This window comes from Chanos chanos, chromosome 10 (genome assembly GCF_902362185.1).
Source record: "Chanos chanos chromosome 10, fChaCha1.1, whole genome shotgun sequence".
Classification (NCBI taxonomy): domain Eukaryota; kingdom Metazoa; phylum Chordata; class Actinopteri; order Gonorynchiformes; family Chanidae; genus Chanos; species Chanos chanos.
In genome coordinates, this window is record NC_044504.1 from 31821257 (window position 1) to 31843787 (window position 22531).

At 39.2% G+C, this 22531-nt stretch overlaps 3 protein-coding genes across 3 annotated transcripts; all 3 read left to right on the top strand.

Annotated features, from left to right (window-relative positions):
* Nucleotides 1–1011: 1011 nt before the first annotated feature.
* On the top strand, nt 1012–3557 carry LOC115823519 (gamma-crystallin M3-like). Its single transcript, XM_030787577.1, has 4 exons — nt 1012–1024; nt 2363–2388; nt 2554–2793; nt 3285–3557. The coding sequence occupies exons 1-4, from the start codon at nt 1012–1014 to the stop codon at nt 3555–3557; spliced, it is 552 nt and encodes a 183-aa protein (XP_030643437.1).
* Nucleotides 3558–11334: 7777 nt separating this feature from the next.
* LOC115822089 (gamma-crystallin M3-like) lies at nt 11335–12368 on the top strand. The gene is made up of 3 exons (XM_030785748.1): nt 11335–11343; nt 11655–11897; nt 12090–12368. The coding sequence occupies exons 1-3, from the start codon at nt 11335–11337 to the stop codon at nt 12366–12368; spliced, it is 531 nt and encodes a 176-aa protein (XP_030641608.1).
* Nucleotides 12369–20518: 8150 nt separating this feature from the next.
* Nucleotides 20519–21546, top strand: LOC115822097 (gamma-crystallin M3-like). The gene is made up of 3 exons (XM_030785758.1): nt 20519–20527; nt 20867–21109; nt 21268–21546. Exons 1-3 carry the CDS (start codon nt 20519–20521, stop codon nt 21544–21546), a joined length of 531 nt encoding a protein of 176 aa, XP_030641618.1.
* Nucleotides 21547–22531: the final 985 nt, after the last annotated feature.

The following is a 22531-nucleotide window of genomic DNA, read 5'->3' on the forward strand; positions in this document are numbered from 1 at the left end:
CCAAAATATGTCCAAATATAAGCAAGGCATTCACATCTCTAATTATGTACAGTCACAGTCAGTAGTAAACATTACACTCTAATTACACTCAGCTGTCGCACTGAGGAGAGAGGCAACACTTGGCACTGCCCCATGTGCATACAATTCGAAATAGTGACTACTGACAGACTGATTTAACAAACTGCATAAGGCTGCTGAGTAAGCCTTCCACACACTGGCTCCATAGCTTACTGAAGAAAAACAAAAAAACATGGATATAAAAGTTATATTATGTTCTGTTGTGAAGCTCAAAGCGAACGCCATCTTTTAGATGTATTTCTGAATGAACCGTCAAGAGATGCTGATTTCACCAGGTAGCAAACAGACAGAGTCTCAGTGATGAGGAAAAAGAGTCATTTTTTTGACCCTAAATGCTATTCAACTGATACCTATTTTTGACATCTTTTTTTACTGAGATGAGACTGTAGATGATTCTGAGAGCAAAGTTTCACTTATTAAAGTTCTTGTAAACAAAACATCGTTCAGTCAGTGAGTTACAATCAGTGGGTTACTCTATATTATTTCACACACATGAATAAAACATGTTTCAAAAAGTGTCTCCCAAAAGCAGCAACCACCAGTTGGTCCTGCTGATGCAAACTGTGGGTGAATTCTTTAGAAGTTTTGGTGAATGAGAGCAGAGGTCAAACCAGATTTTAAGTTGCAGGATGACCTAAAGATAGAAATGCTTTGACTTGTTGACAGTGTCATAGATGGGTATTTTTTTTTTATTATTGTACGACCTTCAATTTACAGAGAATGCAACATGATTCCCTTTGGCTTGTGTGTTTTTAATTTGTCATAATGGGGTTTTTTTTCTTTAGCAAATGCTAATGCTTTTTCTCTTGGTTTCTGCAGACTATAACTTAATACTTATTTCAACTGAGGAGACATAACTTGCTCAAGGGGTGTTGACGATGCACAAATGTACCTGTTACGGAGTACATTGGTAAGCAGGGCTCTGTACCCGTTATGGACTGCACTGGTAAGCAGGGCTCTTTTTTATTCATGCACACCATAATGTTGCTGCAAATCAGCTCCTAAATTACACAAATAATTTTATTTATTATCTGAATTATACTAATAAAGAGGCATAATCACTCAGTGATGTGGATGGCCTTTGATACCACCATAAACTTCAGTGAAGGGGGTCCCACAAAGGGTTGAGGAAAAGGTGCATACCATCTTCAACCTTAAGATAAGTTCCAGAGGTTTCTTTTTTATAAGTTTATAAAGAAAAATCGGACTCAGAAAGAGATGACATAAAAAAGCACAAGAGTCTGTCCATTACACTTTTTTTCAAAATTCTATCACTAAGGAATTTTACCATATCCTGAAAACTACTAAAGTGAATCACATTATATCTCATTGTCTAAAACATGTATTATGCTGCTGAGTGAAGCTACTAAATAACAGGGAAGAAAAATTAAACACATGGAGATCCAGAGTAGCACATTTGACTATGATATTAACTTGCTATGCTGTAATACATTTTGGTCCTGTGATAGATCAGTTCTAAGCACAGATATCACATTTGCCATCTATGACTTGCAGAACCAGGCACTGTGTAATTTCCACAGATAGATGATAAGAAAAGATCCCTTATATATTGTATTCTGAATCAAGAAACCATCGGTATTAGACTTCCATATTAGGCTTGTAGGCTTAGAAAATAAAGGTGATGATCTGAGTAAAGATAAGAATGAAAATGGTTAAAAAAAAATAATAACAAAGGTCAGAAATTATAAAGGTGTACCTGCACAATTGTTTGTCTATAAGATACAATACATGAGAAATATTAATCTCTCTCATTGTAAAGCCTAAGTTTGGAAGTAGAGCATTGTAACGAGAATACAGAGAGTTTCTTTTGCATTCACTCTAATTCATATAACACTGGTTGTGAAGCCTGAAAATTCAAAAGGCATGATACATAGGAAAACTTATCTGTCTCTGAGACTTAAAGGAAAATACACAAACCTAAAAGTCTGCATATTCAACAAACTTGACGAATTCATCTAGTTCTTCTTCATAATTTTAATCACTAAAGGCATCAGAGAGAATCTCAAATTAATTGTACAATGTGATTGCATTAGTGCAGGAACTTTCTGCTATGCAAGGTCAACAATATATAAATAAGCCATTACATCTAAATGCATTCAATACCAAATAATAACCGTTTACAGTCTGCATTGAAACACTGCCATGGTAGAACCTGATTAGGCTGATGAGTCAGGGCTTTCACACAAAAGTGGCACAGATGGTCTGGGGTAAAGATCAGTATAAAAATGGGAGCAGGACGGTCTAACCGTACAACACATTTGAGACGTAATAAGCATCACCATGGGAAGGGTAAGACGTGAAACTTCTAAAAATGCTTCTGAGTGCATTGTCTGTTACCTATTGAATAGATTTAGAGCTACACGCTTACGAGGTTGAAATATCAGTAATGCAATAAAACTGCAATAAAAAATCAATATGTATTACTCACTTTTCTAACAACATTTTATTTCACAGATCATCTTCTACGAGGACAGGAATTTCCAGGGGCGCTCCTATGAGTGCAATACCGACTGCCCAGACCTGTTCTCATACCTCAGTCGCTGCACCTCTTGCAGGGTGGAGGCTGGGTGCTTCGTGGTCTATGATCGTCCCAACTTCATGGGTAACCAGTATTTTCTGAGGAGAGGCGAGTACTCTGACTACGTCCGCATGGGCTTGAGTGACTCCATCCGTTCCTGCCGCTTGATTCCTCAGGTACCTCATAAAGCTTTATGTCAGTAGTAAAAGCTAAATCTCCATTAACCTGATGCACTTCAGCTCAATTCCATTTTCCTTTGCAGCTATTTGATTAGTTGCCATTTGACTGTGGCTAAAATAATTACAGTAAAAAATCAAATGTTCACAAACATATGAAATGAAGCTGAGAGATATTTGCCACTAAATTACAAGAATAAATTTACTTGTTACCTAAGTTATACTAATAATGAGACATAATCACTCAGTGATGTAAGTGGCCTTTGGTAACACAATAAACTTCAGTGAAGTGGATCCCACTAGGGTTGAGGAAAAGGTGCATGCCCTCCACCTTCAAATAAATTCTATATATCTCTCGAATACAAATTTGTAATGAAAGGCCTGACTCACAAAGAAATGACATGACAAAGCAAAAGAATCTGTCTGCCAACAACATTTAGCCTTTTTTCATTCATTTGCTGATTAATTTTTCTTCATATTTGTTCCAACAGTATAGAGGACCCTTCAGGATGAGGATTTACGAGAGGGAGAACTTCGGAGGTCAGATGCATGAGCTGAGTGAAGACTGTGACTCCATCATGGAACGCTACCGCATGTCTGAGTGCATGTCCTGCCACGTGATGGACGGCCACTGGCTCATGTATGAGCAGCCCCACTACAGAGGCAGGATGTATTACTTCAGGCCTGGAGAGTACAGGAGTTTCAGAGACATGGGCATGAACATAAGGATCAGTTCCATCAGACGCATCATGGAGTACTGTTAAATCAAACTTGATATGATGTTAATTTGCTTGAAATAAACATTACTTTAAGGTGTGATTAAGAAAAAGTTGTCCACATTCTGATTCAAATTCATCTCTGGGAAATAAAGTAGTCAGGTTTCAGAATTTCGGCATTAGACTACTTAATTGAAGACTAACCTATTTTTGGTTTAGTTAACATGAATTTCTGAGTAAGCTTCCAAGCAGAGGGGAAAAGTAAAGATTGTAAGCAAACAATACCATGCAGAAATATTAGGACATAACTGTGAATGTCAAATATATCTTAGTTGATGAATGTACATAAATGATGAAAATGTACATAAATACATCAAGATATTGATTATTTCTTAAATGATTCGAGACCTACATAAATTTGTGTTCTAGTCACTGCAGAAACTCTGAGAAACATTACATGGCAGAAGTGCATCACTAATGGAACTTGAATACAGAAGATGCAGAATTGATAGACAAAGTTGGGAAATTAATCCAATAGCTCAGAAAGAGACTACTTAATAACATGAATATGATCACAAGATGACTGAGTGTTGTAAAGAGATTAATTTTTACAAAAGATTTTCAAGGAACATTCATTAGGTCAGGAGAAGCCCCTACAAGCCTAAGAGGCTTTTACTCTTTTCTGTTTCTGATGTAAACTGTTGTGGCATCCAAAACTAGTCACACATTTGATAAAATAAACAAAAGAAGAATACTACAAAATTACAGGCAGAATACAATACAGGTAATGACAAACTACCGAGTGAGCGACAATACAGGTAATAACAGACAAATGACAGTGTGAGCCAGGTTCTTTGCAAAATAATTAAAAAGTTGTGTTCATTTATACTAAAAAGTTGCTGAGCACAAAGACTGTGTTTCACAATTACAATTTTCCCAAAAGGAATGGGAGTATTTTTCCTATTTCAGTGTGATATAAAATGGATAATTATTAACCATTTCTATGGATAAAGGACAGAACTTTTGAAAGAAAGAAAACAAATGGCTGTTGACCTTGAAAAGTAAGTATAAGGTTACAAAGATAAATTGAGGCTGCAAGGGCTCCAAGCTTAAAATGGCCACCAGAATACCTCAGCTCATATTTGTCACAAACACCACTGATATTAATCATAGGAAGTGATGTCATCAAACAAAAAATCAAGACAGTACTGTCACTGTTGTGCTGGTATTGTCTATGTGAAAATTTGAATGCAAGCTCCATAACTGCAAGTGGAAAGGGTGACTGAGATATAACAGCTTTCAGTTTGTGCAGTGTGGCTCGTGGGAGGCACAAGACAGTGGAATACAAAAAAGCTCACACAGTCATAGACCAAGTGATATAATTCTTAAAGTGACATCAGCGATAAAGGTCCTGAGTATACTCACTTCCTGTTTGGCATGTTAGCTGCTTAACTGCATAACTTCTAAACTTAATAAAGTTTTGTGCAGTCAGTTCAAAGGATTTTAAAGAGTTTTAAAGAATTTGAAGAAAACAGGGGAAAGTTATGTGAATGAAGATCCTATGAAATTTTCTCTCCAGTATAAATGTCATATATATGCTCACAACATTTTGACCCATGCAGATGAAGGACATTGTCTTATTATAGAAAATTCCCCAAATTTGTCAAGTTTGAACCAGTTGTGGCACCAATGGGAAAGGAACATGGGCCCATAAGAGTGTGACAGAGTTTGTAAGAATCAGCTAAGTGGCTCTGCGAAGCGTTGTATGTATTTGATAGCCACAAAACTGGTACCTCAAACATGGTACATCATGTGTGTAATAAAGCCAGAAGCCAGCCAAGTCAGACAAACACCTTAACCTCCTATGTCCGTCAAGACAGCAAAAGAGTACCACTGGAAGACAAATCCAAGTTCATGGTTGACTTCATGGACCTGTTTTGCCTGGATATGTGCCCATCCGATGTCGTCACCGGCAAAGGATTCATCCAGGTGGCCCAGACACTAATTAACACTGGAGGTGCTGTTGACACTGATGCCATCATACCCCATCGGCAAACTGTTCGTGACAGGGCAAAGGAACAGGCTGCTGCAGATAAGGAGAAAATATCTGAAGTCATTCAGAAAGTGATGGAAGATGGTGAATTTGCTGTTACCATGGATATGTGGACAGACAAATTCAACAAGGGGGCATATACAGTCCTTACATATCACTATATCAGTGAGAAGTGGCACCTGGAGAGTCGCATTCTGGCTACAGTGGAAGTGGACAGTCATCTCAAAAATACCAGCAAAAATATCCTTGACCCAATAACCAATGTGCTGATGAATTATGGAATACCAGCAGACAAAGTCGTTTTTGTCAGTAATCAGGGCCCTAATGTAAAGGCTGCAATTCGGACCTACCACTGTGTCCCGTGCTCCGCACACATGCTGAACATGGTGTTGAGACACGCGTTCAGTGAGAAGAATGCACCAGAATGCAACAAAGATGTGGTGGATAACTGCAAACTGCAAAAGCCTCGTAACATTTCTGAAGAGAACTGGGGCAGTTGCAAGTTTAGCACACACTGTGATTCGCTGGAACAGCAAAGTCCACATGCTGGAATCTATACTGAAACAGAACAGCAACATCAAACAGCTCCCGGAAGACAGAGATCAGCTGCGTCGGATGGGGGACATCTTTCTAGACCAGCTGATGCACTTGATCGAATTCCTCACTCTCCTCAAATTAGCCATTAATGAGCTGGAAGTAGAGAGATACCCTTCAATTCACAAGGTGTCGCTCTGGTTTTGCAAACTCAAGAAACACTGCGAGCCCAAGTTTGGAGATCCATCATACGTTGTCCTCCTCCGTGCTTGCGCATCCGGCCTGCTTGAGGAGAAGATGCTCCTAACTCCCACTCACAAGGTCGCCATGTTTCTCTGTCCCAGATTTAAATCACTGAAAATGTTGACTCCAGAGGACAGACAGGAGGTGATGAGGCAAGTGCAGGCACTTATAAATGAAGCAACCAGCATCAGCCAGAATGCAGGAGAAGGCACCAGTGCATTATCAGTTACTGGTAAACACGGTAAATTTAGCCTAACAATTCATTTTATTTTTTATCCTGCATTAAGCAATTATACTGCCGAAAATGTAATACTATTGTAGGTGTGCGTTAATGAGCCTAATATCTCCTGTTGTAGGTGGACTTGACAGCGGACGATCAAAAAACCAGAAGGTGGATTTCACAGAATGGGAAGATGAGACACCCAAATTGATGGATGAAGTGAAAGAGTACTGCTCCACAAACTTTCAGTTTGAGGAGTCATCAGAAGAAAATTTGCTTTCTTCCTGGGAGAAACAAGACTGCTCATTTCCACGACTGCAGCACCTTGCAAAGACAATCGTATGCATTCCTGCAACAAGTGCTGCGAGCGAGTGCTCATTCAGCGCAGCTGGGCGCATTATAGAGGCGAGGCGGAATCAGCTGAATCCTGGCACAGTGGATGCTATTTTATTTTTCCACAGTGCAAAGAAAAGTCTAAGTAGATTAGGCCATTAATGTATTTACGTTAGACGTTTAGGCTGGATTGGCACCAGTTTTGGTTCTTTAGAAGCTACAACCTTTTTTTTTTTTTTACTTATTTTGAACTGCTGAGCGCTTTATAGGCCTATTTATTATTTATTCATGTTGGACAGCCTTCGAACGTTAGTATTAGTTCTTAATAGTTTGTATCTGGGAAATTGCAGTGACATTAAGAATTTTATTTAGAAGAGATAATCAATTAGCCTCAATATGCCAGCCTATGTTTGGACTGCTCAGTGTGTTATGTTTTATTACTTATTTATTTTGAGCAGTGGGCAAACATTTTTATAAGCTTTTAACTTGTTTGTTTTCGGGAAGTTGCAGTGACATTCAGAATTTCAGTTTGAAGGGATTAAAGATGTCAGCCTGTGTTCAGGCTACTGTGGAAATACCTGTTGCCATTTTCATTTCACCAAAAAAGAACCTTCACTTTAAATAAATGTTTAATTATTTAAAACCAGCCTACTTCAGTGTAATATGTTACCATATCATCATGCTTATATATATGCTACTCAGAAATAATGGTAACGTGTGATCCGGTGCAGGTCTCTAAATCAGAGAAAATAATTCATTCGGGTGGATGATGTATGCGTACATGCGGATTCGGATGACATCGGGGCCGATCCGCGCATCACTAGTCTCCTGAGCAATGTTAGACAGTCACAGTGGGCCGACCTTTCTCTTACTTTTAACTTAGAGTCCCATGACTTTCCACATTAAACGCTACACATAACACACTTCAGTTTACTTACCTATGCCTTTGTTCTCCTTACCGGAAGAAGATGAAGACAGACGTGAGTGACATAATGGCGGCCTTTATGGACAGGCAAAAGAAACAGTATGATGAATTCATTCAAGGGGAGCAGCTGTGTCACCAGCAAGAGAAGGAGATGCTCGACAAGTGGACGAGGGCACAAACGGAGACGGAGGAACGTCTGCAACAGGTACAGGGGGAGGAACGTCAGTAAGCAAACGGGATGTTCCAGCAAATGATAAGCAGACTGTTTGATGCCATGGCGCCTTTATTCCAGCTGCACACACCCTCACATCCACAACAACATCATCCCCCTCCTCTGTGCGACTCCTACACTGCCTATGAGGAGACACCACCAGCCTACCTTGATCAGCCCCTTCAATCTACACAGGTCTATAACAACCTTTAGGGTACAGGCCTAGTTCTTCGTTTGCATACATTTAATATTGTTTAATATTGTTAATATTGGTTTGCATGTACAATTTAAGCTATTGTTATTGTAATGATAATGCTGCTTTTGTTCTGTATTGTGAGTCTGTTATACCTACTGTTGTATTTCAATACCATAAATAGTTGCGTGGCCTACATATTTTCAATAGGTTTGTATGAACATTAGGTTGTTAATTCTTGTTTGATGTTTTAAAGAATGTTCTTTATAATGCCCTTCATTCTATTTTCAGAAGTAATGCTACCATAATATACATAACATACTGCATACTGCTTTCATAAGTACTGCTACCATTGCATAGGAACTGCTGTTTTTACTTTACACAGCATTGCTTTCCCAATAGTGCCTTAAAACTTGTGTGGCCTATATATTTCACTATGTATATGAACACGTATATTTTTATTTTTACATATTACCGCATTACCAGTGGTTGTGTTCTGTAAAGTACTGACTTCTGACTGTTGGAAGTACTTTAGGATTTTACTTTGAATAAAACAAATTTTGGCCATTAGCTGATGTTTTGTCTGTTAAGGTCCTCACTTTTCTTGGAATGAACAATATACATTTATTGCTAACATCAGCCAAAAATATAAAGTTCATGTTGTCAGAAAAATGCAATTCTATGAAAATAAAAGTTTATTGCCAGCATCAGCCAAAAATACAAAGTTTGTGTTACCAAAAAATGCAATACTATGAACAATGTAAATTTATTGCCAGCATCAGCCAAAAATATAAAGTTGATGTTATCAGAAAAATGCAATAGGGATAGTAAAACAAGTTTGTTACATTAGGAGCAGTCTTAGATACTCATCTGAAGGCCACTGTTGCGCCTGTGTACAACAATTTCAAACTTAAAAACTACTACTTGTGTGTGTGCTACTGTCATCATTACAACAACAAACATCTTCTGTTACTACTTGTATAGTACACTTCAGTTCATTCAAGAATATTTGGGTCTGGTTCTCACCTTATTGATGAACATGAATTGTAGCCAGCGAGTAAAGCTGCAAATGCCTCCCTCAACGTCAGCTGCCTCCATAAAAACTTCTTATACGTGCAGTGTGATTAACTGAAAATTGCTGCATTGCATAATCAATAAATCTGTAAGGCATGTGAGAGGGCCGGGTGTCACCGCGCCCGAAAGGGCTCCAAATAAGCCGCAAAGCAAGTACAATCATGAACTCCATCATGCTGTGCGAGAGCACTTTTCTTCAGCACAAAAAGTCGCATCGTGACGACGTAAGCGTGCTCGGGCCTGGGACGTTAAGTGCAATGTGAGCGCAGGCCAGCGGGACAGTGGGGAGGGGGGGCAATCGTGCTCAGGCATGGCACAAGGCAACCGGGCCTAGTGTGAGTACGCCTTTAGATTCTAGGGGTGGCCCATGCCACCCCCGGCCACACCGTTGGCCCCGCCCATGCTGACCCAGGCTCTTTTGGCCCTACTGGTAAATTCACTTCCTAGTGTTGCAGGTAAGAGAAAATTTTTTATCCCAGTCTCCTAATTCTGCCAGAAAGGGCCAGTGTGTGCTGCCCAACACTGGATGCTAATCAATAACATTCCTTATCTCATTCAATTTCTTGACAATTTCCTTACCACCACACCTTTCTTCTCTACGGTGGTCACAGACATGTCCACTTTTACAAAGTTCTTTTCCTGTTTGGCTATGCCCATTTCCCAAGTGAAGACTTTCACTTGCCTGGAATGGACTCAGAGTAAGACACAGAGACCATCAGCTGCTTTATTAAAAAGAGTAAAAACCAGACCATATGCACAATGTGTATCCAGTTTTCTGGTCACAGCCATCTGCCAGTTGTTCTGTACTAAAACAAGCACAGTCAAGTATGAACAATGAGTCAGTCAATACTATGCTTTCATAATTCATTGATCACAAGACAACTTCCATAGGTCCCTTTCTTGCACAATCTCTATGTATTTTGACCTGAAACTTCTTTGGTGTGAATTTAGACTGACCAGTGGCATGTTCTTCCCAGTTCAGATTTCAAGTCATATATGCCTATATATTTTCAATACTGTTCCAATACTATTCTGTTACAGTCAGGATATGAAACAGTAAAGTTATGAAGTTAAACTGAAGTTCAGGAGGAGTAAATGAAGGATGATCCCTCAATGTGACTTTAAATGCAAAGAAATGTTAAGGAGACAGAGTTTGATATCAACAAAATTGCATCACAGGAACACAGAATGTCAAAAACCACCATTAGAACTCATCTAGCTGATAAAGAAGGTTGTGAGGAGGAAGGCTCTGTTTAAGACAATCAGCTAAAAAGCATACTGACCCAGGAAAGAGAATGAAAATTTGAAAGTGTTATGCTTTTGAGTGTAAAGCACACAAAAACTTGTAAAAAAGAATAAGTGTAAGTATTTTTAACACTATCTCAGTAATACATTTTAAAGTACTGCTTTAGCTGACTCTCTTAGATAATGATGAATATGTTTTTTCAAAGGATGAAGAATCTAGAAATTAAGTACCTGTAAAATTTATTGCACAGTTTTTTTTTTAGAGTTGCAAATTTAGATCACAAATTATTTCAGCAGAATGGTCTCCTAAAGGTCTTTATGTAGTAGTCATCATGAAAAAAAATCTTTCTTGCATGTTTCCACAGAGGTCAATATGATAACACCAAAAACTCTAAATAATACCTCTATACTTTTTATATTCATTTCCCTTTGATCTTACAAGTGCCCCAGTACATACTGATGAAAATATTCATAACACAATCCCAGGAAAAATATTCTTTAGATGATATACTGTGAATAGAAACAATTGTGTATGCATTTACAGAAACTTCTTTTTGGACAGCACAGTGAACAATATAGACACATCTACAATTGAACCGTGTACAGTAACAAATAACCATTTATAGCCCACATTGCAAATGAGGCTCTATTGTTGCTGTGTCAGGAGTTTAAACACAATAGGAGCCACATATTCATTGGGATGGCCGGGTATAAAAGTAAGTGATATAGCAAAGTGTGAGCGGAGCGCAGTTGGAACAGCACAGTTCTGAGGAGCAACCACTAACACTGTGACCATGGGTAGGGTAAGTAATCCAAAATGACTGTCACTTGCTTACTGTAAACAGACAAACAAATAAACAACCCTGTACAAATATGATTCAGTTGATCACAGAAGTATGTGCAAATGAATGCTGTTGTTGTTAAATTTCTAATCTATAAAGTGATAATGCTGTGGTTTAGCATGCAATTGTTCTATTAATAATACATCTAATTTCTTTGAAGATTATCTTCTATAGTGATAGGCACTTTCTGGGTGTGGTTATTCAGACCAGTAATAACAGCTCTGAGCTCTGAAAGTGAACATTTTTATCATGAAAATTAATTTTATTTCCAGATCATCTTTTACGAGGACAGGAACTTTCAGGGCCGCTCATATGAGTGCATGAGCGACTGTCCTGATATGTCCTCCTACCTGAGCCGCTGCCATTCCTGCAGAGTGGAGAACGGCTGCTTTATGGTTTATGACCATCCAAACTATATGGGAAACCAGTACTTCATGAGGAGGGGAGAGTATGCTGACTACATGAATATGTTTGGATGGAGCAGCCCCATCAAGTCCTGCCGTATGATCCCCATGGTATGAGCAATATTTTGAACTATTTCTTATTCATAGACCACATTTTGAACTATTCCTCATTCCTAGACCACAGTTAACTGAAACTCATTTAGATGTGCAATGCATAATATGCCCAGAATGTAAAAGATACTTTGAAATGGTGCAGTGCTTGTTAACAACTTACAAGAAACAGAGAAATTATTTATTCTACAGCACAGAGGACCCTTCAGGATGAGGATCTACGAAAGGGAGAACTTCGGAGGTCAGATGTATGAACTGATGGACGACTGTGACTCCATCATGGACCGTTATCGTATGTCTGAGTGCATGTCCTGCCATGTGATGGATGGTCACTGGCTCATGTATGAGCAGCCCCACTACAGAGGCAGGATGTGGTACTTCAGGCCTGGAGAGTACAGGAACTTCAGAGATATGGGATACAGCAACATGAGGTTCATGAGTATGAAGCGTATCACTGACTCATGCTTTTAAACCAGTGAAAAACTCAAGATACCAACTAAATTCATCATCTAAATAAAACATCGCCCTTTGCAAATCTGAGAGCATTTTTGCTTTGTTTTTTCTCCAATCTTAAAGTAAAATCTAAAATTTACCACTTTAGTGAAAGATTACAAACACAACAATACAAAGGTGAAGCCAAAATGCTAAGACCTCTTTTATGCAGCAGCAAGTGTAGAACTACAAAGATCATCATGCATATGATAATACTTAACTATCTGGGATAGTTTCCATGTTTTTTTTTTAAAGCATGAAGAATTAACACAATCTAGGCCAAAGTTCAAATCGCTGACTCAGATGGTGAATCAGACAGTAAGCATGTCTGTTGAGATTTTCTTTACAGTTGACATTCAACATGAAATTGCTGACCTTGGGGCTAAGCTAATGATTCAATTAAAATGCAACAGAAGTTTCATGATATCCTTGAGCTAAGGACAGGCTTGTGTGAATTGTGGTAGTGCTTATCCTTAATGTAAGCCAATGTGTGGGCTTGAAACACCTGAAACTGTGTAACTGTGCCGATACAAAAGTCACCTTTGGTGACCATAATGAGGTTTTGATCATAGGCACCGATTTTACTTTTTCCCGTTGGGTGCTTGGAACATATATGCTTTAAACTGTGCAAAGACCAACATATCACCATATAGGCCTATGTCAGTCAAATGTTGATGTTCAAGTTCAGGTTCAAGTTTATTTAAATCCCAATATCATTTAAAGTCTCAAAGGGCTTTACATGCCCACATCAAACAAAACAGGATGCCACCAGAGATGTCACTCTTCTGACCAACAACCACATCAGTACAAATATAAAATAATTAACAAACAATTCCCTCTTCCACCAAGCAAGTAAAATGAATGCCAAATAGAAAAATAGCACAATAAATCAACACATACAACACACCTGATGCAAATCAGTACGCTGATTGCCACTTCAACGAGCAGAATAATGCAACCGACCTAAATATCATTCAAACACTCCTATACAGTTAGTTTGATGAATTCATCAACAATATCATCTACATCTAAACTTCTGGAGTAGTTCTTGTGACAGTTCAACACAGCAACATGGTTCAGCCTCCTTGACTGGTGTGTATGAGTGTCTTCAGAGCCACGTGTGCTACTGCTGTCCTTACTAAGTTTAATTAAAACCTTTTTCCAGAATGTTTAAAATGGACAACGACAACATGTGTCTAATATTAGTTACCTTTGCAACAGCCTTAATTTCAAAGTAAAAGCCAACGCAGCACTTTTGATTGGTCACTTTTTGACCGTGTGGCCTCACCTGTCACGGCCTCACTTGTCGATTAAAGATGATGTTTTTAGAAAAAACTGAATAGTGGCTACAGAGGGGGAGCTGTTGGACAACAGTAATGTTTCCAGAGTAGACACAAAGTTAAAAATTCACTGCACATAGCATAATTTCCTGGTGGGTGCTCACCATTTCCCGTGGGTGCACGAGCTCCTGAGCTCCCACGGAATCGGCACCTATGGTCTTGATAGTTTGTCATACCATGAAAAATATGTTCTTAAAAGTTCTGGTACTGCTTGCTAATATACACATAGCATTCCAACTGTGCATATAATCACAATATATCACAGCTAGAAATCAATTGATGAAGGAAAGAAATGAGCGATTGTTTGGTAACAAACTAACAAAATAAACTAATTAAAAGCCACATGTGTGGTGTGACTTTTGTGTTGATGCTAAGTGCTAATATGCTAAAGATGCTAAGTCAAATTTCAACATTTTCAACCCGCCATGGCAATGATCATCACCCTCTCCTCCATTGCGCTTGGGAACTAATGTTTTGTAGGAACAAAGGTTTACACAGTTGCGTTCTCCAGAATTCTCAAGAGTGGACCCTTAAACGCTGTTTAACAGGTCTAGTCCAGTTTTGTCAAACACAGCGGAAAGTTATATCTCTCAGGTTTTTCCACCAGTATCCCTATTTGCCTCCTCAACTTAACCCCTGTCACCTATGCTCCTGCGAAGACACTGGCATGATTGTTACCTTCTCTTTTCACATTGACTCACAATGACAACATGACAATGTCTGATCATATAATTTCTTAAGAACACTGGACTTGCACGTAAAGGCTGACCTTCATGGACCACCCCTGACCTGGCACAAGGACATGATGTGTTATATCCCTTTTCTGACTAAATAGCTTCACTGATTTGCTGGTGATTGGCAATGTCTATTTAGCTCTGTCTGTTTGGCTCAAAAAATCCTGCCCACTCCTGCAGTATTTCATTTTGGCACCATCTGTGCTGTTCCTGATACAGTGCTGGCCTGCAGCCAGACAGCATATGCTAAAGAGCTGCATTCAGGACACTGCAGAGGGAGGTAGATCTCTCCCATGAAAAACCGCTGGTGCAGATTTTGAAGCTGACAACCCTCCACTATTGCAATCTGCTGATGGCATGGTCTCTCACCCCTTGGGCGTATCACTAACGGTCTGTGTACACCTGAACATTGGCAGCTCCCTCACACTGGTCTGACCATTCTTATAGCACTCAGACAGGTCTAGCCATTTTTGCTTGTATCCCAGGTAACTGCAGTTTCTCCAAAACATCTGGACTGCGCAGAGGCAGCAACCACTTGGTGTCCGCCTTGCTTCCAAAGTAATCTCAGTGAATTCAGAGGCCATATCACTTGCAGGAAAAGTGTGATAAGAGCCGTGGGTTGTTCTGCCAGGGGTGAAATTCTCTCACCATCACCCTGAAAACATGCTCTACAGGACTTGGAATTCAAAAGATTTTCCTACTCCCAGTTAGGCCAGTGTGAACCACCAAATACTGCTAGACAAGGACAAGAGAGACTGAGAAGCATTCATCACCCTTATTTTGGTACAGATATGTTCGCTACACCCTAGCCTCAGTACCCGTAAGCATTTCAGAAACTATTATCCACAGGGGGTGTGATGCCACTTGGATGACATTAGTGTTTATTGTCTTATGGCCGGGGATGGCTAGTATAAATGGGCCTACAGGGCTAAGCCCCCCCTATCTTTTACAATAAAGATGAGAAAATTATTGTTAAAAAAAACTTATAACAGATTGTTTTAAATTTTGGCGGAACCAACAGCAACAAATAGTCACAAGAAAAACGCAGGATATATCTAAATGGGTTTATTTTTTAGAGCCCAAACACAGTAGCATCAGCATCCATTCATCTTCATCGGGTTAAGTGAGTGACAGGTGTCATGGCATGCCCCTTTGATTTGCTGATCATATGGGCTAAATTAATTCAGCCCACAGGCCATTGACTTTTGACCAATGACAGCAGTTGCACAGACGGTACGTACGGTGAGGTGCTAGTGTAGCACCTACATGTATGAGAGTGGGGAGAAAGAAGTGAGTGATTGTGGCAATGGTGGGCGTTAGCATGAACAAGGCGTATTGTTTACTCTCTTGTCTATTTACTTCGATATCTTTGGTGGAAAAACTGGAAGTGAAGAGACTGGGGACACATCGTCCAAACGATGTTCAAATAACACAAAAGGACAAACGACAAAACTGTAAGTTTTGTAACTTGGTTTTAAAGGAGGGACTGGCTAGTGATTAGTGTAGCCAAGAATTTGCTTTTCTGTTTCCCATGCTTGCTTTTTGGAGGAGACACGGCTTAGTCCATGAATTCCTGCAAGTTTCAGCTTTGCAACCAAACCCCCCCCAGAACCCGAAGACTCATTGGTTTCCCTCACACTGCCCGGCAGGTTGTAGGGGACGCCATGGGATCGCGGGACGGCATTGTTTACTGTCGGGACTACAACAGTTTTTGATCGTCTTCGATCCTCCAACTTTCGTTCTTGATTTATGAAAACATTCTTGGCAAATGCTTTCACCTTTGTTTGCCTTGGTCCATGCTTTCACCTTTGTTTGCCTTGGTCCATGAATTTCACCTGTGTTCAGTACGGATGACCCCAGCTGTCCCTCTCAGTCATGGCCCTGTGTTGCAAAGCGGTTGTGATAAAAACAGTTGCAGTATCTATTGGCAGACGTTAGAGTTGGAACACGTTTTGTAGTGCATCCCTAGGTATACCCTTTTCTGGCATTGTAGGCTACATGATAGAGCATTCTGTTCTATCATGCAGCTTTTCATTCCATCATTCTTGCATATTTTGTTTTTGTTAAAAATGGCATGTGCTAATGTGTACAAGTAGTCAAATGGTATGTAGCCTATATGTGTGTGTGTGTGTGTGTATGTGTGTGTGTGTGTGTGTGTGAGAGAGAGAGAGAGAGAGAGAGAGAGAGAGAGGGAGAGAGAGAGAAAGACAGAAACAGAGTTTGTTGGCATCAGGCCAGTCTTGTGGGTACCTCTCTATAGTGTTGTTGCTATAACAAGGTATATAGTGTCCTTGCTGTAACTTGGTATCTCAGATGTGATGCTACTGTTGCTGCAGTGTGAACTATTGATGGGTATAATGCACTTGTTAGCCCACCCACCCAATATCACCACCAGCCGTCACTGCTTATGGCTATTGAATATGCTGTCCTGTTCCAGGACTCCAAAACACTCACATGGACATTGGCACCAATGGACTTTTCTATTTCAGAAATTTTATAAGGAGAGCTCCACACTGGCCCCTTTTGACCTTAAGCACATAACTACTAAACCACTGCCTCTGAATATAGCATGGGAGGATGCTGTCACTCACTCACACAGACAAAAAGGAGGTCACACACAGTGGAGAATGTTCCCATGGTGTATAAAATTTGATTTTCAAAAGATTCACCAAACCCTTAAAATGCTCCTAGTTATTGAAGGCATAGAATGTGCTAGCATGTGGATCCCACACTGGTCTACAAGACTCCTGTGTTTAATAATGATATAATCTATAAACAGCTGACCTGCCACTATCTGAGAATTATAACACAACAAAAACAGCAAACGGTTTGCCATGGTGCCATACTTTCAAATCAGAATTTCTTCTGTCCATACAGGGTTCACTTTACTTTAACATTAAAATAATAGGCCTATTACTATTGTTGCTAAATACCCACATCAAAAGAGGGTGATAGGCTAGCCTACATCTATTCTGTCTGTTGAGATGAATTAACGTGCAGTAATCCACTTGGTTTTTATAGATGACATTACTTTCTCAGGCTACAAAAACACTCTAAAATGAAGTGAAGATACATGCTTTTAAATGCAAAAGTTAAGCTACCTGGTCTGATATTCCCATGCATGGCTCCAGTTGCTTACATGAGCTTGTAAGGGAGACGTAAATTTCTGAATGAGGACGCTAAGGAGGCATTATTCATCGCAAATAAAGCGTAAAGTTATAATAATCTAAGTAAATAAGTATTAGTAATAGAAAGCATGTAAGGTCAACACATGGTATCCTCCCTGTCCACACTAAAGGCCAATTTATACTTCTGCATTGAATCTACGCCGTATGTGCGGCATAGGCTCTGCGTAGCCGCGTACCCTACGCCGTAGCCTGACCCCAAAAAATGTAACTATGCGTCGCTGCGACACGCTTCGAAGCAGACCACAACAACTGTGATTGGTCCGCTTGGTAGCATCACCCTCCTTCTGCTCAATCAGTTCAATGGTCATACATACCATCTCCTCCTCTTCTGTCTTTTCTGTGTTGCAGTAATTTCAGTAAAAGTAACTGTAGTTCAGCATTTATTAGCTCCAACTCCAACATGATCCACTCAGTCTCAGTCACCATTGTAAATTGTCGGTAAAATGGTGAACTGAGAGCGCGTTATTTTGAGAGCTCCGTTTGTTTGTCCCCCAAATTTGGGGGACAAACAAGCTCTCAAAATAACTCTCAAAATAAGTTTAGTAACTAGTCCTTCTTTTGAACGCAAAACTTGTTTTACAAATATTTTGCTCTGCAAGGACTGAACTCTGACTTTTTATTTAACATTATTCTCTCAATACAGTGGCATAGAAACTGCGTTTTGGCGATGTACTTACAGAGCGACGCAGACACACTACGTAGAAGTATAAATACTCACAAGGCGTAGGCCACCCCCGTAGGCTACGGCGTAGGCTCCGTTTAGAGCCTACGCAGAAGTATGTATCAGTTTTAACCCGGGTAAATTTGAAAACGCAGTTATATCTCCGTTTAGCCCTTCCGTCCACACTAGAATACTGTAGTGTACACTAGTTCTCAAAACGTTGTCGTATGGATGTGAAAGTTTTTAAAAACGCAAAGGACAATCTGCTGGACATAGTCTAAACAGTGTTTTCCGCCACCGAAAACGTTTCAAAAACGCTCTCTGAGGTTAATAAAGGCACTGGGTTCACATTGTAATGTGGACAGGGAAAATGGAGAGTTTCAGAAACGATGATGTATGGTTGCCAAGACACTGGTGAAAGTTTGTGCTCCGGTCCACTATCACTGCCTTCTGTCATATTTTCACTGACACACAACAAACCCACGTTGCACGGTGCGCCTGCATCTGGGAGACTGTTGGTAACTTTGTTTGATGCTGGACAGTATACGTGAGTTGATCACCGCAGTAATCATCCACGGTTTTAACGCTGATCAAAATTTGAAACGGTTATACTAACCGTCGGGACTTTTACCGTGGTTATGGTGAAACCGTTTCATCCCTAACACTCAAGTGTCTTTAAGATTATAACATCCTTGCTGACTCAGTGACCTACTGATATTCAGTTGGTCTTATTACATTCACTAAATGGATTCCAGTTAAGAAGCAAAGTCCTGGGTTTTCTCGCTCTTTAGAAAGCCATTGTCTGCTGTCCTGTAGTCAGGCCCATATCAAATGCTTATCACTAACATTCCTTACCCCTTTGAAATTCGTTACAACTTCATCACCATTATGCCTTTCCTCTCTGCACTGGTCACAAACATGTCCACCTTCAAAAAAGTCTTCTCCTGTTTGGGTATACATGTTTCAAATTAAAAAAAAAATGATCTAGAATGGACTCTGCATATCCCTGTTACTCAGAACTGAATCTGCTGCTTTAACAAAACGAATAAAAAAAACAGACTACATGAACATAAAGAGTCCAGTTAGAATTTCAAAATACTGTACTAAACTAAAAACTATATTATATAGAAACAAGCACAGCAAAGTGTGAATGATAAATCAATCAACACTATGCTCCAATAATCTATCAATCACAAGATCTCTTGCTGTTGACAACATCCGTAACTCCATATATTGCACACCCACTATGCATTTTGACCTGATATTTCTGAATTTAGGCTGACTAGTGGCATGTTCTTCCCATACTGATCCCTAAATATGCAAAAAGAAATGTTCAAGAGGTAGAAATCAACAAAATTGATCTGCATCAGAAGGACAAAAAATGTACAATGCTATCATTAAACATCATCAAGCTAATTAAGAAAGCTGTGAGGAGGAGGCCTCTGTTTAGGACAACCAACCAAAAAGCGTTCTGGCTTTGCTAAACATTACAGAAATTTGAAAATGTTATGCTTCTGAAAATAAAACATGAAATACACACAAAAAACTTATGAAAATAATTAGTGTGATTATTTTGTACACTATTTGGGCAATACGTTATAAAATATTATTTTTGTAGACTCTCTTTAAAAAAATTCAGGACCTGTAATATTTATTGTCTTTTTCAGAGTGATTTACAAATTTAGATCACATATAATTCCAGCAGAATAGTCAACTGGAGGTTTTTATGTAGTAGTCACTATGAAAATACTAAAACATTTCTTTCTTGCTTGTTTAGAGGTTGGGATGATAACATCAAAAACTTGTAAATACTTTTCTGTACTATTTATTCAATTCACTTTGATCCTTACAAGTGCCCCAGCCCAAAGAATGGAAGATGTTCAAAGAAGAAAAGATGCTCTTTTGATGCTATACATTGAACCAAAATTATTTTGTATGCATTTACAGAAACTTCTTTTCAGACAGTACAAACGGCGAACAGTATGGACACATCTACAATTGAACCGTGTACAGTAACAAATAACCATTTATAATCCACATTGCATAGTGAGCCTCTATTTACTGTTGCTGTGTCAGGAGTTTAAACACAATAGGAGCCACATATTCATTGGGATGGCCGGGTATAAAAGTAAGTGATATAACAAAGTGTGAGCGGAGCGCAGTTGGAACAGCACAGTTCTGAGGAACAACCGCTGACAGTGTAACCATGGGTAGGGTAAGTAATCCAAAGTGGTATTCATGCACTAATTGTGAACAAAAATTTACCAAAGAAATAAACAATCAAACAAATTCTGTACAAAAATTTTCTAGCTGATCATAAAAATAAAAATCTATTCTCCTGTAATATATATATGCTGTTGTTAAAATTCTAATCTATGAACTGATATCGCTGTAGATTAGCATGCAGTTGTTCTATTAATAATACATCTAATTTCTTTCAAGATTATCTTCTATAATGATAGGAACTTTCTGGGTGTGGTTATTCAGACCAGTGATGACAGCTCTGAGCTCTGAAAGTGAACATTTTTATAATGAAAATTAATTTTATTTCCAGATCATCTTTTACGAGGACAGGAACTTTCAGGGCCGCTCATATGAGTGTATGAGCGACTGTCCTGATATGTCCTCCTACCTGAGCCGCTGCCATTCCTGCAGGGTGGAGAGCGGCTGCTTCATGGTTTATGACCATCCAAACTATATGGGAAACCAGTACTTCATGAGGAGGGGAGAGTATGCTGACTACATGAATATGTTTGGATGGAGCAGCCCCATCAGGTCCTGCCGTATGATCCCTATGGTATGAGCAATATTTTGAACTATTTCTTATTCCTAGATCACATTTAATTAAGACTCAAATTTGTGTGCACAATGGATAATATACCCAGAATGTAACTTTGAAATGGTGCACAGGTTGTTAACTACCTTCAATAAATAGAGAAATTATTCGTTCTACAGCACAGAGGACCCTTCAGGATGAGGATCTACGAAAGGGAGAACTTCGGAGGTCAGATGTATGAACTGATGGACGACTGTGACTCCATCATGGAACGTTATCGTATGTCTGAGTGCATGTCCTGCCACGTGATGGACGGTCACTGGCTCATGTATGAGCAGCCCCACTACAGAGGCAGGATGTGGTACTTCAGGCCTGGAGAGTACAGGAACTTCAGAGATATGGGATACAGCAACATGAGGTTCATGAGTATGAGGCGTATCACTGACTCATGCTTTTAAACCAGTGAAAAACTCATGATGTCAGTTTAATTCAACACCTAAATAAAACGTTTACCTTTGCAAATCTGAGAGTGTTTTTGGTTTGCTTGCTTGTTTGTTTGTTTGTCTTAAAATAAAATCTAAAATTTACCACTTTAGTGAAAGATTAAGAGCTTATAAATACAAAGGCGAAATCAAAATGTTAATACTCCTTAAATGGAACAGTAAGTATAGAACTATTAACGTTATCATGCACATGATGATGCTGAGTACTTTGGATTTGTTTCAGTTTTCATGAGTTTTCATGAGTGTATCACAAAGTTAGCATGTTTATTTACACATTTATAATAATTTATATTTAATGTGAAATAGTGTAATTTAGAAAATGGTTAGTACCTTCTTTGGGGCTAAACTAAGAGCTCTCTTAAAATGTAACAGAGTTTTTATGATAACCTTGGGCTAAGAGAAGCCAATGTGGATCAGGACACTGCTTAACCCTAAAGATATGCATGGACAGGGCTTGAAATGCAAATTAAACTCTACATAACTCTCTCAGTGTAACCAGTCATGTTTGGCGACCATAACAAGATTTTGGTACTGTGTCTTCCCATGAAAAAATACTTTCATAAAATATGTAGGTATTGCTTCCTGCTACTCACTTAACATTTCAGCTGTGTGTGTAATCACAATATATCACAGCAAAATCCACTTACCTTGCTGTATTTAATATCATAAACAATACTCATTTTCCTCTTCCAACAAATTAAACAGTCCCATCATCACTGTGTATATGAGCTTCCCAGTCTTGGGCAACATAATTCAAAAATGTTGCAAGCTAAGCTACCAGTTACTTTAGAAAAACATACCTCAGTTATGTGAAAGCTATCCTTCAGAGAAATGTAGCTATGCTAGCTATGCTACAAGTTGCATGACAGAAGTAGGTAGTTACAGTGAAGCGTCATCATTATTGATGTTGTCTCTGGGGTTCATTAAAATTTGTGTTCTT